This window comes from Manihot esculenta, chromosome 6 (genome assembly GCF_001659605.2).
Source record: "Manihot esculenta cultivar AM560-2 chromosome 6, M.esculenta_v8, whole genome shotgun sequence".
Taxonomy (NCBI): Eukaryota; Viridiplantae; Streptophyta; class Magnoliopsida; order Malpighiales; family Euphorbiaceae; genus Manihot; species Manihot esculenta.
The window spans coordinates 527,294-542,666 of NC_035166.2; the positions used below are offsets into that span (position 1 = coordinate 527,294).

At 29.4% G+C, this 15,373-nt stretch overlaps 2 protein-coding genes across 5 annotated transcripts; one reads left to right on the forward strand and one right to left on the reverse strand.

The window, feature by feature from the left end:
- The first annotated feature begins 351 nt into the window (after positions 1 to 351).
- Positions 352 to 6,931, forward strand: LOC110616890 (transcription repressor KAN1). 4 transcript variants are annotated; one of them, XM_021759404.2, is made up of 6 exons: positions 352 to 1,451; positions 1,553 to 1,629; positions 2,124 to 2,169; positions 2,369 to 2,507; positions 6,561 to 6,645; positions 6,763 to 6,931. In XM_021759404.2, exons 1-6 carry the CDS (start codon positions 686 to 688, stop codon positions 6,880 to 6,882), a joined length of 1,233 nt encoding a protein of 410 aa, XP_021615096.1. In that variant the 5' UTR covers positions 352 to 685; the 3' UTR covers positions 6,883 to 6,931. The 4 variants fall into 4 exon arrangements, with proteins under 4 accessions (XP_021615096.1, XP_021615098.1, XP_021615099.1 ...); XM_021759406.2 differs by having other exon boundaries at positions 354 to 1,451; positions 6,564 to 6,645; XM_021759407.2 differs by having other exon boundaries at positions 356 to 1,451; positions 6,775 to 6,931.
- Positions 6,932 to 11,688: 4,757 nt separating this feature from the next.
- On the reverse strand, positions 11,689 to 14,829 carry LOC110616680 (annexin D5). Its single transcript, XM_021759132.2, has 6 exons — positions 14,655 to 14,829; positions 13,309 to 13,454; positions 12,872 to 13,090; positions 12,496 to 12,711; positions 12,311 to 12,400; positions 11,689 to 12,183 (listed from the first exon to the last, which is right to left on the reverse strand). The coding sequence occupies exons 1-6, from the start codon at positions 14,728 to 14,730 to the stop codon at positions 11,980 to 11,982; spliced, it is 951 nt and encodes a 316-aa protein (XP_021614824.1). The 5' UTR covers positions 14,731 to 14,829; the 3' UTR covers positions 11,689 to 11,979.
- Positions 14,830 to 15,373: the final 544 nt, after the last annotated feature.

The window sequence follows — 15,373 nt, forward strand, 5'->3', positions numbered from 1 at the left end:
AATTCATAATATATCCCATAGTTATTGGGAAAATTTATGCTATGTTTGGAAAAGGATGAAAACGGAGGGAGAAAAAAAAGGGATAGGAACTCTCGTTTTATCTTCTTTGGAGAAGAGGAAAAACTTAAGAGAGAAAGAGAAAGAAAATGTGAGAAGAAAATTGTTCATGTGGGGCTCACTAAACTCTTCCTCTCCATTTTAAAGTGAAAATCACTTTCTGTCATTTCCCTTTATCTTTCTTCTGTTTCTTCCCAAACGCAACGTATGGGAATTAAAAAGAAGGTGAAAAAAAAAAAAAAATCCCAAAACGTCTGCATTTTTGCTTGTATTTGACTATAGAGAAGAGGAGAATGAGAGAGAAATAAGCTTTGTTGAAGTGTCGTTTTCTTATATATACTCTCGAGGTATAGTAGGAAACACATTCCATCCCTAAATCTTTCACTTTCTTTCTCTCCCATTCCCTTCCCTTCCCTTCCCAATCCATCCTTCTTGCACCACCACACATCCTCACTCTCTCTCTTTCACATACAGTTTCTTTTCTTTTCTTTTCTTTCCTTTCTTCATTTTTGAGTGGTTCTCTTTTCCAAATCATCTGTACTTGAAGAGATAAAACTACCCAGTTGTGGATTCTCTATATTGAAAAATCAATCACAGCTGCTTCAATCTCATTTCTTTGGGAATAAAAATGTCCCATAAAGGAGGAATTTTTCATAGCCAATCTTTGAATCAGATTCCAGACCTCTCACTGCACATAAGCCTTCCAAATAGAACTCCTTCTTCAATATGCACTGCTACAAATGATGATGCTGATGATTCAACTTTTGATGTTTGGAGCAAAGATGATTCTCTGAAACCACACAAAGACAGTTCAATTAAAGTTGGGTCTCTACCAGATGAAACCATCGACCTTACTCTTGCGGCAAATCCTGCAGCTACTATAGCTTTACAAGTAGAAAGCCCTTGGAGAAGAATAAGCTACGCTGGAGGTGGCGGCGGCAGCCAAGCCGATCAAAGAAATAATGTTCTTCTTCAACGTTCTAACGGTGGCTCTATGAGTCAACTAGATCGTGGGATCTCAGGCTTCAAACCCATAAAAGGGTTTCCTGTTTACAGTTGCTGGAACATCAATTCTGGAGAGATGGATCCCAGATTTTGCTTTAACCAAATACCTTATCCATCATCTTGCACTCCTTATTCATCTCCCGGTGATACCTGCAGTTCATTTCCGGCTTATAGAATGGCGGCACCATCAGTTCGACCACAGTTCCAGTACCATCAATACGGCGGTGGAGTGGTGGGAGGTGCTGAAGTTTATGGAGGTGGAATGATTAGATCAAGATTTACACCAAAATTACAAAACAAGAGGAACATGAGAGCACCAAGAATGCGTTGGACAAGTTCTCTCCATTCTCGTTTTGTTCATGCTGTGGAGCTGCTTGGTGGCCATGAAAGTACTGGATTAAATCTCTCTTCTCTTGAGAAGTTAATTTCTTTGAGTTGGGGTTTTAAAAAATCTTGTTTTTAATCAGAGATTGTAACGTTTACTTTATAGGAGCTACACCCAAGTCAGTTTTAGAGCTGATGGATGTCAAAGATCTAACACTAGCACATGTCAAAAGCCACTTACAGGTCTGGCCTTAAGCTCTGACTTAGAAAAATTTTCAGTCTTTTTAATTAAACACAGCACAACCCTTTGTTTCTTTATCTCTCTTCTGTGCTATGGTGAAGACTTTGGGCATGAAAACAGGCACGAGAGCCGATGAGTTGCAGTGAATGAATGAACAGTTGAGTGTGCTGTTTGTGATACAGGACAACTTCTACTTTTTGAAGGAGATAGAGAGCAAGAAAAAGAGGAAAAAAAAATAAAGTTGCCATCATTTCTCAATAATAGAAGCAATTACTGACCTTACCAAACATCAACCTCGTGGTTAATAAACAAACCAAGAAAAATCCGGAAAGAGAAGCATCTGATTTGATTTTTTGACTGTTTCTTTCTTTCTTTTTCTTTATTTTTTTATTTTCTATTCTTAATTTGAGAAAAGATAAAATACTACGTATATTATTTTAATTAGCTTATAGGTTTCCTTGTTTTCTATTCATTTTCTGTCTCTTTTGCTTTGCAGATGTATAGAACTGTTAAGAGCACTGACAAACCTGCAGCTTCCTCAGGTAATTTCTTTTTTTTTTTTTTTAAATTCTTTTTCCCATTTTCACCTAATGAATTCCCCTGATTTCTGCTAGCTACCCATTTGAAAATGATTATAACCCATTAATTAATTAATTAATTGATTAATTTAATTAATAACATATGCAAATATTTCTATGTTCATCGATCCTATATAATATACATGTTACCTGTGATCATCAGATGGATCTGCTGATGAAGATTTCTTGTCTGTAACAACTCCCATTAATCAAATTTCTAACCACAAAACATCTTCATGTGTATCTCTACAACATGATGATGGTTACACTACTTCCTCAACTCCATGGATTAACTCTTCCAGGTAAAAAAACTCCCTCTCTTTCACTCAAATACTGTGCATTAATTGATTCTGTTTGTAGTTTTTGTTTCTATTTTTGATTCTTGGGACCGAACCCATTACTCTTAGCAGCTGTGGCTACCAGCTAAAATAAAACCCATTACATTGCTTTTGTGTGTGTGTGATGATTTGAGGGTTTTGAATTTATTACAAGAGGAATTAGTTTGTTTCTGCCATGCTGCATGGCTTGGCTGACTTTAACTAGCCTAGGAAATCTAAATATATATCCACGTCGTCCTCCTTACTCCTTACTCCTTCCCCATTTCTTTTCTTAAATTCTAAAAAAAGCTTTCTTTTCACAGCTTTTGCTTTTCATTTGCTTTCTTTCTTTTTCTTGCTTTTTCTTCTGCTTTCATGCCCATGCACCATTTACCTTTCATTAGCTTTCTATAACAAATCTACCAACTCACCATATATATATAACTAAAGCAAACATCAGACACTTTTTAACCCCATAAATATAATATAATCAACATGAATTCAATTGTATATTTAGGGCTTCTTATGTTTTTGTTATGATTATAAAATGGTGACGTCACATTGTCTGGTTCTAGGGTTATAAATCTTCTTTTGCTTTCAAATTAAGTAAATATTGGTAATTGTGTAGATGTTGTATTCATAACTATCATGCCAACCTTCTTCCTTCTTTCTCACTCAATTAAATCTCTAACCCTACAGCCTTTCCCCACTCTCTTATTCACAAAATATTAGGTAAATTAATTTAGCTTTTTCTTTTTTTTACCCTAAACATAAATTTTGTACTAAATTCCTACCTTGTAGATATCATGCTTTGAAGCTTATAGTATGCGTGTGAGAGAGATGGATATATTCACCTTTGAAATTAGAAATCTTGCTATTGACTTATCGAAGAGAGAATACATTATTCTGTAAAATTGTTATACGATATAATAGTTACGTTCATAAATGACTATTTAGATTTTATAATTTTAATCAATATCGTTTGATTAATTAAAAAAGAAAAAATATAGGTTAAAAAATGAAAAGTTTTATTGAAATTATTCAAAGATTAAAAAGTTAGTTTCTAATAAATAAGGGAGGCTATTTATAATAAAAACAAAACCCTAATATGCAAAATTATGAAAATACTTAAAATATTTAAAAAAATAATTAAAATATAAAATTGACTCCCTAAACAATGAAATTTTTATATTGAACTTTGTGACCAGGCTTGTTGTTCTCATCACACTTTTAAAAGTCATGAGTTTCGAAATTCCCTTTTTGAAAAATTATCGTGGATCTCTATTGGATTTCGATAGTAAAAGTTAGACTCGGTCCAAATTTACCGTAAAATTCAAGATTAGTTACTCCATATCATACGTGTTAATCATTTATTATAGCAAGATTTATATAAAATACATTGTAATGAATAGTTATAAACAATTATTATATATACAAAGATTGTATTATAAGATTTCTCCTATATACATAGGTGTTACCCTTTATTATGTATCCCAAGTATTGAGGCAAATTAAATTGAAACCTAGTTTTTGTGACACTAAATTAAACTTTCACCCACTTTTATATAACTAATTTCTTAAAATTTTTGTCTCAGAATGCTATTAGAAATATCCATATTTTTCTTTTCCCTTGAAAAAAAAAGAATATATAAACCCATAAAGCTTGTTAAAGAATTTAATTCATTTTCAACTGAATTATATGTTTTATTTTTCATGTGTTCTGATGATGGAAGTTACCAATTTGACCTTTCTCATGAAGATGTCTTGAAGTCTTATATATGCTTGATGATATTGATGGAAAAAAATATTCGAGAATTATACTCTTTTACGTTCTATAATTTTAGTTTATCTTTTTTTGTTTTAAAATTATTGTTCATTTTTTTAGATTATAATAATATATAAATTGAATATTATTATTCTATTTAATTTTATTTTATTTTTTTAAAATTTATTAAAATATTTTTTAATATTTAATAAAATTTAATATATTTAAAATAGATATAATTGAAAAGTTAATTAAAAAATTGTATTTCTTAATATTGGGTGTGAATCTTGAAAAATTCCATCCTTTATGTTGCATTTGTGAGGGCCAGCTCAATTTACCAAATTGTGTTTATTCTCCATTTTTTTAATAATTTATATTTAAATTATGATGAGATCATAACATGTGTATTTTTTTTTTACTTAATTTTGGTTTAATTAGAGATGAATTTAATTAGTATAAAATGCAATAATTACTTTAAATAATTACTTCTTTCCTTTTGTTAAGGATAAATAGAAATTGATGAGAGATTATCAGATGCTTCAGTATACCCCTCCACATGCTATTATATAGAAAATAATAGACTTTATTTGAAGAAATAAAGTATTAAAAATTAAATCTCTTATTATAATTTATTTTCTTATATATATAAGAATAAAACTGCTAAATATATAGTAGCTATTTGGATCTTATTAATTATCAACTACATCAAAATGGTAAATTAAAAAAAAATTATTATTGAAAATATTAACATATAAAAGTTTTTCCGCTGTTAAATTACAATTTTGTATTAGTGAAAATGAAATAGTAAACAACTAAATATTATATTTAAGGATATATTCATAATATTTTCATTAAATAATTTCAATATTTAACAAATTTATACTAATTTTTGTTAGAAAGTTTCAATATTTAACAAAATTAAATGAATTAAATAATTGTGGTTATACAATTAAAGGGATTGAATAATTTTAGTTTTTTTTTTAATAAAATAAATTGAATAGTTGTGATTTTGAAATTACATAAACAAAACCATTTTATGTAAAAACATAGGCAAGTTATTTATTTTATATACTCCTAACAATTTAAATAAATAGAGGGATTAATTTTAAAAAAAGGAAAAAATTATTGTATTTTTTAAAATAAATTAAGTAAATAATAAGTTTTATTAAATTATAAAAATTAAATAGTAATTCTAAAAAAATTTGGCTAGGAAGAAAAAGATATATTTTCTTCTTACTCATAATATCATTAATATAATCACATAAAAGTAATAGTTTCAAAAAGTCTTTCAAGTAAATATAGTGATTATAATTTGAATAAATATCAATTTATATTTTCCAACAGAAATCATTAATTTCTAATAATAAATAAAAAATTTCAACAAATCATTACATTACAAAAGTACATATACAATTTTAGAAGGAAATTTTTAAACTTTTGGATTAACCTTTCGCTTGAGAACTTAAAACATAGTCTTCCTCGAAAACTCAAAATATTTTATCATCAAATCCCAATACTTTCTAATTAGAACCCACTCTATTCTATATTAAATTTTGATCAAATCTAACTATATAGTTTGTTGAAATAATATTTAATTGAAAAAATAGAAAAGGTAAACTAATTCAAATTGAATTGTTATAATTGATATCATAATTTCGAAAATGCGATACACTGGATATGGTGTGAGTTCCTAGTGGAATGGACTTTTGAGACGTTTGCGACAGGGCTGAAGCTATTGGGTTCGAAGGCTTTGTCTGGGGTCTGTCAATCCTTACTATAGCTGGATATGGTAAGTTTCCCGTGTTGAGTCAAATTAAGCTGCAGGCTCCACTACTGGTGAAGTGGTGATGCCCTTCCATTAATTCCTTTAAGTTTTAGCTTGGTGAAATTATTTAATATTGAACTTTTATTTTGCATTCAACGTAGAAAAATGCGTTAATTTCACATTAATTTAGAATATAAATAATAAATTCTTTATAAAATTTTAGGCGCTCCTCTTTCTTTAAACTAGATATTATTGCGAATAAATTAAATACATCCCATTTTCTTGTGATATTATCATTTTTTGGAAGAGTTGTTATTTCATATACCTAATCCTATATGCAATGACAACCTAATAAAATCTAAACAAGTATATATAATATATACTATAAACACTAAAACTGAACCCTAATTAAAAATAAACTATTAAACATTTATCTAAACATATTTATCTTAAAGAAATTGAAGAAGTGATAGAGTAAATGATTCCTAATATTTGGGATTTTTTTGCAGCAGAGAAAGATGGGTGCAAAGCAGTTCAAGGGATATGGAAGGGCTTAGACCACCACAAAACCAATTATCTCACCAAGCATTTGAGGTCAGTTGAATTCAGATATTGATAATTCTTCTTTAAAAAATAGATTCAATATAAATAATTATTATTGGATTAGTGGAAAATAGATTAATGCTGAAATTTTCATGCAATTAATTTTAGATTTATGTGCAGGAAAGTGAAATAAGAAGCTTTAGATCAGTTTGTAATCAATTACTTGAGACTCCAAGTTTGGAGTTTTCCTTAGGAAGACCAGATTGGCAAAGCAAACTACATGATTAAAGCTTTTGCAAAGCAAACTACCCATCTTTTTTTCTTTTTTTTAGGAAAATATATATATATAGATGAAAGATGCATGTATTTTAAGGATGTAAAAAAGTTGTAATATCTTGTAATTAATAAAGACATTTATATACAGAAGCTAAGTTTCCATGATCGGCTCTTATGTTATGGGCAGAACTTATACATATCATGGGATATTGCTGATAAAAATTGAACTGAATTGATTTTGATCAGAAATTTAATTGAATCAAATCGATTTGATTCAATTTGATTAGATTCAATTTGATCGGTTTCAGTTTTTAATAAATTTTTTATTTTTTATATTTTAAAATTTAATTAAAATATTTTAATCTTAATATGATTTAATTTCTTTATATTATTAAAAATATTATATTATTATTATTAATTAATTCGATTTAATTTTTTAATTAAAATTAAATTAAAATAATTAAAATTTTTATAATTAAAAACTTAACGAATTGAAATAAATGAAAATTTTAAATTAATTAAGTTGGATTAATTGTTTTAATTTACACGGGATACTGCGCATTCTCGATAAAGGGCGTCTCCTTAGTAATGGGTTAAAAAGAAAAAGAAAAAAATAAAGAAAAGACAGACAGAGAGATTATGTTGCATGAGTTCCACCTGCAATCAATGAAAGGAAAAAAAAAAAAAGGTTTGTGTAATGATGAAGCAAAAAAGTAGAGTAAAAGAAAGAATCTCTTTTGTTTATTATTATTTTTAATTAGTTATAATATTTCAATAGATTGAAAAATACACTAGTAATTAATAATTTATCAATTTTTTTTAAAAGAATTTAGACCATCAACTTTTATATTCAATAAATATTTCATAGTCATTTGCTAATGATTACCCATAAATATTTAATTCATAATATAATATTTTTAATGAGGGATTGATTGAAAATCTATTTGATACTTTTGTTAAATTATTATGAAAAAAAATCTCTTTTAGATCTATCAATTAGATATGCTATTAAAGCGTATTAAAAATTAGTTTAAAGTTAAATTTTAATATATTTTAGTGATAAGAACTCCAAACTTTTAACAATAGTTAAAATATTTTTTTTTCATATTTTTCTACCAAATATTATTTTAATTAGTGCTACGATAAATAACTATTTAAATTTTATCAGAATTTTTAATAAATATCATTTAATTAAAATAAAATAAGAAAAAAGATAAACTAAAAGATAAAAAATTTTATTGAAATTTTTCAGAAATTAAAAGTGAGTTTCTAATAGTTAAGAGATACTAAAACTCTAATATATAAAATTATGAAAATATCTAAAATATCTAAAAAAAATAATTAAAATATAAAATTAATCATAAAACGATGAAATTACCATATTGAACTTTGTAATAGGTATACGTATGGATGTAAACGAGTAGGGTACCCGTCAAATTGAGATTACCTAAACTCGAACCCGATTATATATAAAATTTTTTAATCCGTCCCAAATTCGTTTAGTATTTTAATTTTATTACCCATACCCATTCCAAATCCGTTTAATAATATCCGTATAATACCCGAACCCGACCGAATCCGATTTTTTTTAATTCAATTCAATTCAATGATAAAAAATTTAAAGATTTGGATAATCATCTTCCTTTTTTTATGCATCACATGAATTTAATTCCATAACCCAGCAATATCCAAAACCCACAACTGACATTCAAGAGAAATTTGAAAATCCAAAGTAATGAAGAATATAGCAATTCATACTAAAAATTAAGAAAAAAAAAAGAAAGAAAGAAAGAAAAAGAAAAACAAACAGAATATGTTTAATCAATCCCTTTCTAGAAAAATAACTTTAGATAAAAAAAAAATGAATGCTTATTATTATTATTATTATTTTCAATGTTCATGTGGTTACCGGAGGAAAGGAAGCAAAGAAGAGACGACGGATCAGAGGACGGACACAGAGGAGCAGGGTAGAAAATAATAAGACCCACTCTTTTTTTCTTTTCTTTTTCTTTTTGAGAATACTGTGGGAGATGTGGTTACCCGTGGAAAGTGAGACTGTGGGAGATGTCACCGACCAAAGAGAGGAGATATCGCTGACTGGAGAGAAAGGAGACGTCGCCGGGGAGAGAAAGGAGACATCGCCGGTGCCGATGCCGATTGGGGTGCCGGCAATCAGTGAAGTGGGGAGAGAGGGACCCGTGGAAAGTGGGACTATGGGAGATGTCACCGACCGGAGAGAGGAGATATCGCTGACTGGAGAGAAAGGAGACGTCGCCGGTGTCGATACCGATGCCGATTGGGGTGCCGGCAGTCAATGAAGTGGGGAGAGAGGGAAGGGAAGCAGGGGAGAGAGGCGCCGACGGAGAGAGAGAACAGTATGGTAAAATGAAAAATGGAATGAGGGATTAGGGTTTGTTATTATCACCTAATTTCGAACCCTACCCGAATCCGAGACGGATAAAATTTTTCAAACCCGAACCCGCCCAAATCCGTTTTATAAAAATTCAAATCCGTTCTAATAGGATTTGGGCGGATCGGGTACCCGTGAAAGCCCGCCCACCTGACATCCCTAGGTATACGATCATCGTCACACTTTTAAAAGTAGTGTGTTTTGAAATTTTCTTTCTGAAAAATTTTAAAATAGGTACAAATTTACTGTAAAATTCAAAGTTAGTTACTCCATGTCATGCTATGTTTAGTAACAATTTTAAAAAATAATATTTAACACTTAACTCAGTCAAATATTACTTTTATTCATAACTTATAATATTTGGTTAACCACGTGATGGGTTAATAATTATTAATCGAGTGTTGGGATGAGTGATAATATCCAATACTTATAAACGAGTAAAAATAATCTGTTTTCTGCAAATAAAATTTAAAAATATTATATTTTTATATAAAAAATGACTATTAATTTATTATTAAAATGATTAGTGTTGTGGAATATGATCTAGAATTAGATGGTTATTGTATGTTAAAAGTGATTTTTGAAAATTTTTCAAATATATTTTTTTAATATTGGTTGATGAAAAATTAAAAATGGATGCCAAATTCTTGGGGGAAAAAAGTATCTTTAAGGATGTGATTTGGGTATTGGGGTGTGAAAGCTTGACTTTATGAGTTGTTTGTTGAGTGAATAATTAGTTGAAAGGGATTGTTGGTATGCACTTGAGAAAAAAAAAAAAAAAGAAAAGAAAAGCTGATGGCTTTAAAGACATGGAGAATATTTGAGTTAATAAACTTTTTTTCACATTGGAAATCACATTCTCTTGAAGAATAAAGTTAGAAAATTTTCATGTAATTGGGCAATGCCACATCACTTGATAGCTTTTCTTTTTTAATGTTTGATTGATTTTCAGATTTGCTTAATTATGTATTATTGATTATTGATGTGATTTGAATGAGGTGTTGTGTTTGTGGGGTGCATATTGTCCCACTCACTAATCCTTGTTGTTCAAATTCAAAAAGGACTGCTATTCAGAAATTCTTTTTCATATCTTTTGTTATTTAACTTTTTACCTCTTTGGAACCCTAAAATCATCAGTCAAGACTCTTTGATACCCCCAATCATTCTCAAATAGTTTCATCCACTAACCAATATATGTTCCTTGATTATTAATATCCCATACATTTCATAATTTAATAATTAAATTTAGACCAATCATAAAATATTATTTAGATTCTGTTAAAAACTTTAATTAATATCGTTTGGTTAAAACGATATAAGAGAAAAAACAATTAAAAAATAAATAGTATTATTAAAATTTTTTAAAAATTAAAAAATGAGTTTTTAATAGTTAAGAGAGTCTATTTACAATATAAACAAAATTCTAATATGCAAAATTATAAAAATATTTAAAATATTTAAAAAAAATAATTAAAATATTTAAAATATTTTAAAAAATAATTAAAATATAAAATTAATCTCTAAAAAATGAAATTTCCATATTAAACTTTGTAATTAAATCTAAGGCTCTTATAACACTTTTAAAAATCGTGCGCCTTGAAATTTTCTTTATGAAAAGGTATCGTGCCTCTTTATCGGATATCGACAGTAAAAATTAGATACGGTTCAAGTCTGTTGTAAAGTTCAAGACAAATCGATCATATTAAGCAGATAACTCATTTAAAATTAATTTTTATAAGCATTACATTATCTTATTTTAAATCAATATAAAATTTAATAATTATTAATAATTTAATTAATATTTTATAATTTAATATTATTAAAAAGTTAATTAATTTTTAAAAAATAGCTTTACCCTTTTAGCTTGGGTTCAATATGAATCTATTTTGTTAATTTTTTCTTAGTTTTAAAATCAGTATTATTTCCAATTTTTTAAAAAATAAAAATCTTGAAATATAAAATAAAACCAAAATGGAAAAATTGTAATTGGAGCCAAAATACCCAATTTTGTAACAAATCATGATCAAATTTATGCAATAGGGAAATTCAATTCTTTCCTGATAATCTCATCAGAAACAAAAGAATCAAAGGGGAGCAAAATCCCAAAAATCAAGGAAAGCTAAGAGGATCTTACCTTGGATAATACAATTAAAATGACTACCTATAAAAATAATTAGGATTTGTCCTCAAATCTATTCAGACCCTAATGGCATATTGTGCTCATTTGAAATTAAAATTATAATATTTGGGGATTAATAGTAATTAATATTAAAACACTAAGGAAGAAAATAGGCAAGAAGGACCCAATTATTTGGTGAAAGCAAAATCAAAGAACTAAATAGTTTAATTTCTAAAATACAAGAACTCAAGTTTATTGATTACAAAACTCTTAAGGTTTAAATTATAAATTTCCCAAAAATAAATTTATATCACATGCAAACAAATACAGAGGAACCACAAACTGTTGTCTTCTCTACAGACACAACATCTACAGCAATGGCTACAAAGAAATTACACACAAATAACTAAGGGTTACTGAACCCCACATCAGAAAATTATTTAATACAACCGTTACATGCACAACAGTTAGACGTAGACCATTAGCCAGGGTGTGATGCACATAAAATCCACCATGATTAATAGCTATAATAAAACTATTGTTCAGTGTATAATTTCTTCGTACAAGAATCAGATTTTGGCTATTGATTGGGCCCTAAAAGGGAAAGAAGGAAAGCCCGATAATGGCCTGATATTTCAGAATGAACTGCATCATTCAATGTCTTCTTGTATTTCTTGTGGTATTCAGCTTTTATATATTGCATATCAATCTCAGTTCTTGTCACAATTACCCTTATCAGCGTGGTATCATCAGTTCCCAGACCTTTCATTGCCTTGCGCAGCACCTGCAAAGTTAATTTTAAATTGAACGTTCAGCTTCTTCATATCAAGAGTTGAAGTAGAATTAAACAGAAAAGAATTTAAAATTTTGCATGTAGAAAAAGAAGTTAGAACTTGGAAGGAAATCAATACCTTTGCAAAGTACATAGCAGGATTCTCAGAGCATTGCAAAATTGCCAATAGAGCATGTTTGAAATGTCCTGATGTTTCACCCTTTACAGCCTGATAAAAGTTGCACTTAAATTTTGCGACAAAAAAAAAAAAAAAGAAGAAGAGTTCAAGAATGAGAAGAGACAGAGGATGTGAAGAAAGCCAACCTTTTTCAGAGACTTTCCATACAAGCTATGATAAGCAGAATTTATAGCAGCCAATTGTGCAGCACTTCGTTCGCTAAATATGCGGATGAAAGTCTTATCATCAGTTCCCAATTTCTTCTCTCCTGCTTTATAAAGAGTCTTTGCATCATTCTGAGCCAACTCATGATCAACTTCTCTGCCTTCATGGCGAGGTACACTCACATATGTATGCAAGAGCTGAATCCAGTAATAATCATAGCAATGAACACTTTTTATTGATGAAAGATTTATTTATTGACAAAAAAAATTGAAGCCAGTACCAGCAACTAAAAAGTATGGTAAGAGTCAAAGCTTTGAAGGCAGAACTGAATAATACAAAGATAGAGTGACAACTTACTCTTTTAAGATCCCCGCTGACACGTGAATCAATATCATGCTCGAGGTAAACCCCAAATTTTGCATGGTAATGTTGTTTAAATATCTGTATCTGTGATGGAGTGCGTGAACAAATTATTTCAGTCGCAGCTTCAAGATTAAATGTTTCTGGTCTTAATGCCTGCTTCACAATTATTGCATCACGCCCAGGTGGATCATGCATCCAGAGCAGAACTGCTGTCTGAAATGCAACAAAATAAATATGAAATGAAAAATAAGCAGGTACATAAATGAACCACTACTTTTACAATGTCGAACAAGATGCTGACCTTGATTTTCCAAAACTTGAAATAGAAAATATAAGGTCATGTTATAGTAAATTAAAACATTTAAAGGGGTGCAATCTCCATAATATCAAAATTATTGAAAATCATTCATAGGGAGGTAGAATATTAGTACCTCCAATTTGCCACTAAGTTCTGAAGACAAACGCTTAAGAAGGTCTGTAGAGTACATAGTCCTGTACTCCTGTTGAATGAGCATACGTTGTGTTGCATCTCGATGAGCCAATATATTAACCACTACAGAAGTGTCGCATCCAAATCCTGGATAACAGATGTTAGAAAAGAATAATTAACTCCATCATGTATAAGGGTCTGTAAAACTTGACTTATCATTATATTCAACAACTCATATAAGAAAATTAGATGGTACACAACACATGGTCACCGACAAGAAGATTCAACATTGTGGCTACAATAATATATTCTTTCAACAAAGCGACCATGCAGTAAAATATTGTTCCAGCTAAAGACTTGTAACCAATCAAAACTCAAAAGGAGATCCGCTTCTTTTCTTCTGTATTGAGCATTGAGATGGCATTCGTGAACAAGTATCTACAATTAATAATACCATCTACTATAACTATTAGAAAGGAAATGTGATTAATACACAAATTTGCCCCTACACTTTACATGAGAGTTCTGTTTCCCTCAAGTCCTTTACTTGAACCTATTATGATGCTAACTTTCTAGCTCCCTAAACACTATATATCCTTAAATGGTAAAAAAAATTGGTCTATATATACGAGCAATAACACGATGATAAAGTATGAAAGGCAGAGCATTTGCATTTTTAACATGGCATAGCATAAACTTCACATCTCTCTTTCTCTCTCCCCAATTTACCATGAATAAAGGGAGCAATAATAGAGACCAAAACAATACCATTTCCATAAGAAATCTGTAAGCAAAATCTCCAAGCTAAATCAACAAATGAGAAAAATAAGGAGTTTGTTGCTTATAAGAATTAAAGTTGAGGGGCCTAATAGGACCACATAAAGTAAAAGGGCGTAAAAGACATAAAAAAAAATTATGCGTTTTATCCAATTTGGAAAGCCATAAATCTAAACAGTTTCAAGTGGCTGCTGAAATTTTTTTAAACTGCTAACACAGGGAATAGCTAACTTTTGCTATCACAAAATCATCCAGACCAATTCTAACTTGATTTCCAATTCTTAAAACTAAATCCGCCATTGTTTTGAAAACACAAACCACCAGAAACCCAAATTTACAGAAAGCTGAAAGGCTTTCAACTGATTCTGCCATTACACCAACAGACTGCAGTATTACAAATTCTGAAATAAACAATTAAAGAGATGGGTTTCCCAGTTTGATTGTGTAGTTCAGAAATCCAAAACAGCAAGTATCATTAGAAATACATCTTCTTGTGCCAATGGACAAGGAAATTTAAATTACAAATTCATGTTAGAAAGAGAGAGAGAATTGAAAATTGAATAGAGTTACCCTTGAAAGCTCGGTAGAGTTGAATCGCATCAGCTCCAGGGGTAGTAAGCGCTGGAGGAACGTTTAAGGTTGACATTTTTGGGTTTTCAAAAGATCAAAACGTTGTGGATTTGATCAGTTTCGGACATATTTGGATTTGGCAATTTGAATCTGTCTACCCTACCTAATCTGCGTATTGATAGGGACAGTTGACCGAATCTTATTTTCGGATTAAATTATTATAAGGTCCGATCCTTAGACGTAGCCGTGGTCCGATTCAGATTGTGAATCCAACTGAAAAAGCCTGGGCCAAAATCAAAAGCCAACTGATCAAACACTTTTATTTATTTATTTTTTTTTTTACCTACAACATAGAATTGCATTTCGTGTCCGATAAAAAAAGCAAGTTTTTACGAAAACTTCAATAAATTTTTACGACAAATTCAATAACTTCTGTAACTGGTAGATGTATCAATCATGTGATAATAAGTCTTGGAAATAAAGTTTTATGACCACATTTGTTCAATGATTAACTTGTTAAAAAATAATACAGTGTAACTAGAAGACACATTTAAAATAGCAACCATAATAATATAAATACTTCATAATAAATTTGAGTGTCGATCACTAAAAATATCATATATAGTAGTTGAATTAAATGCACACACAAGAGAAGAGAAATTTACTGCAGATTATAAAGTAACTACTATCAATATAGCTCATGTTTCTCATGCTAAAAT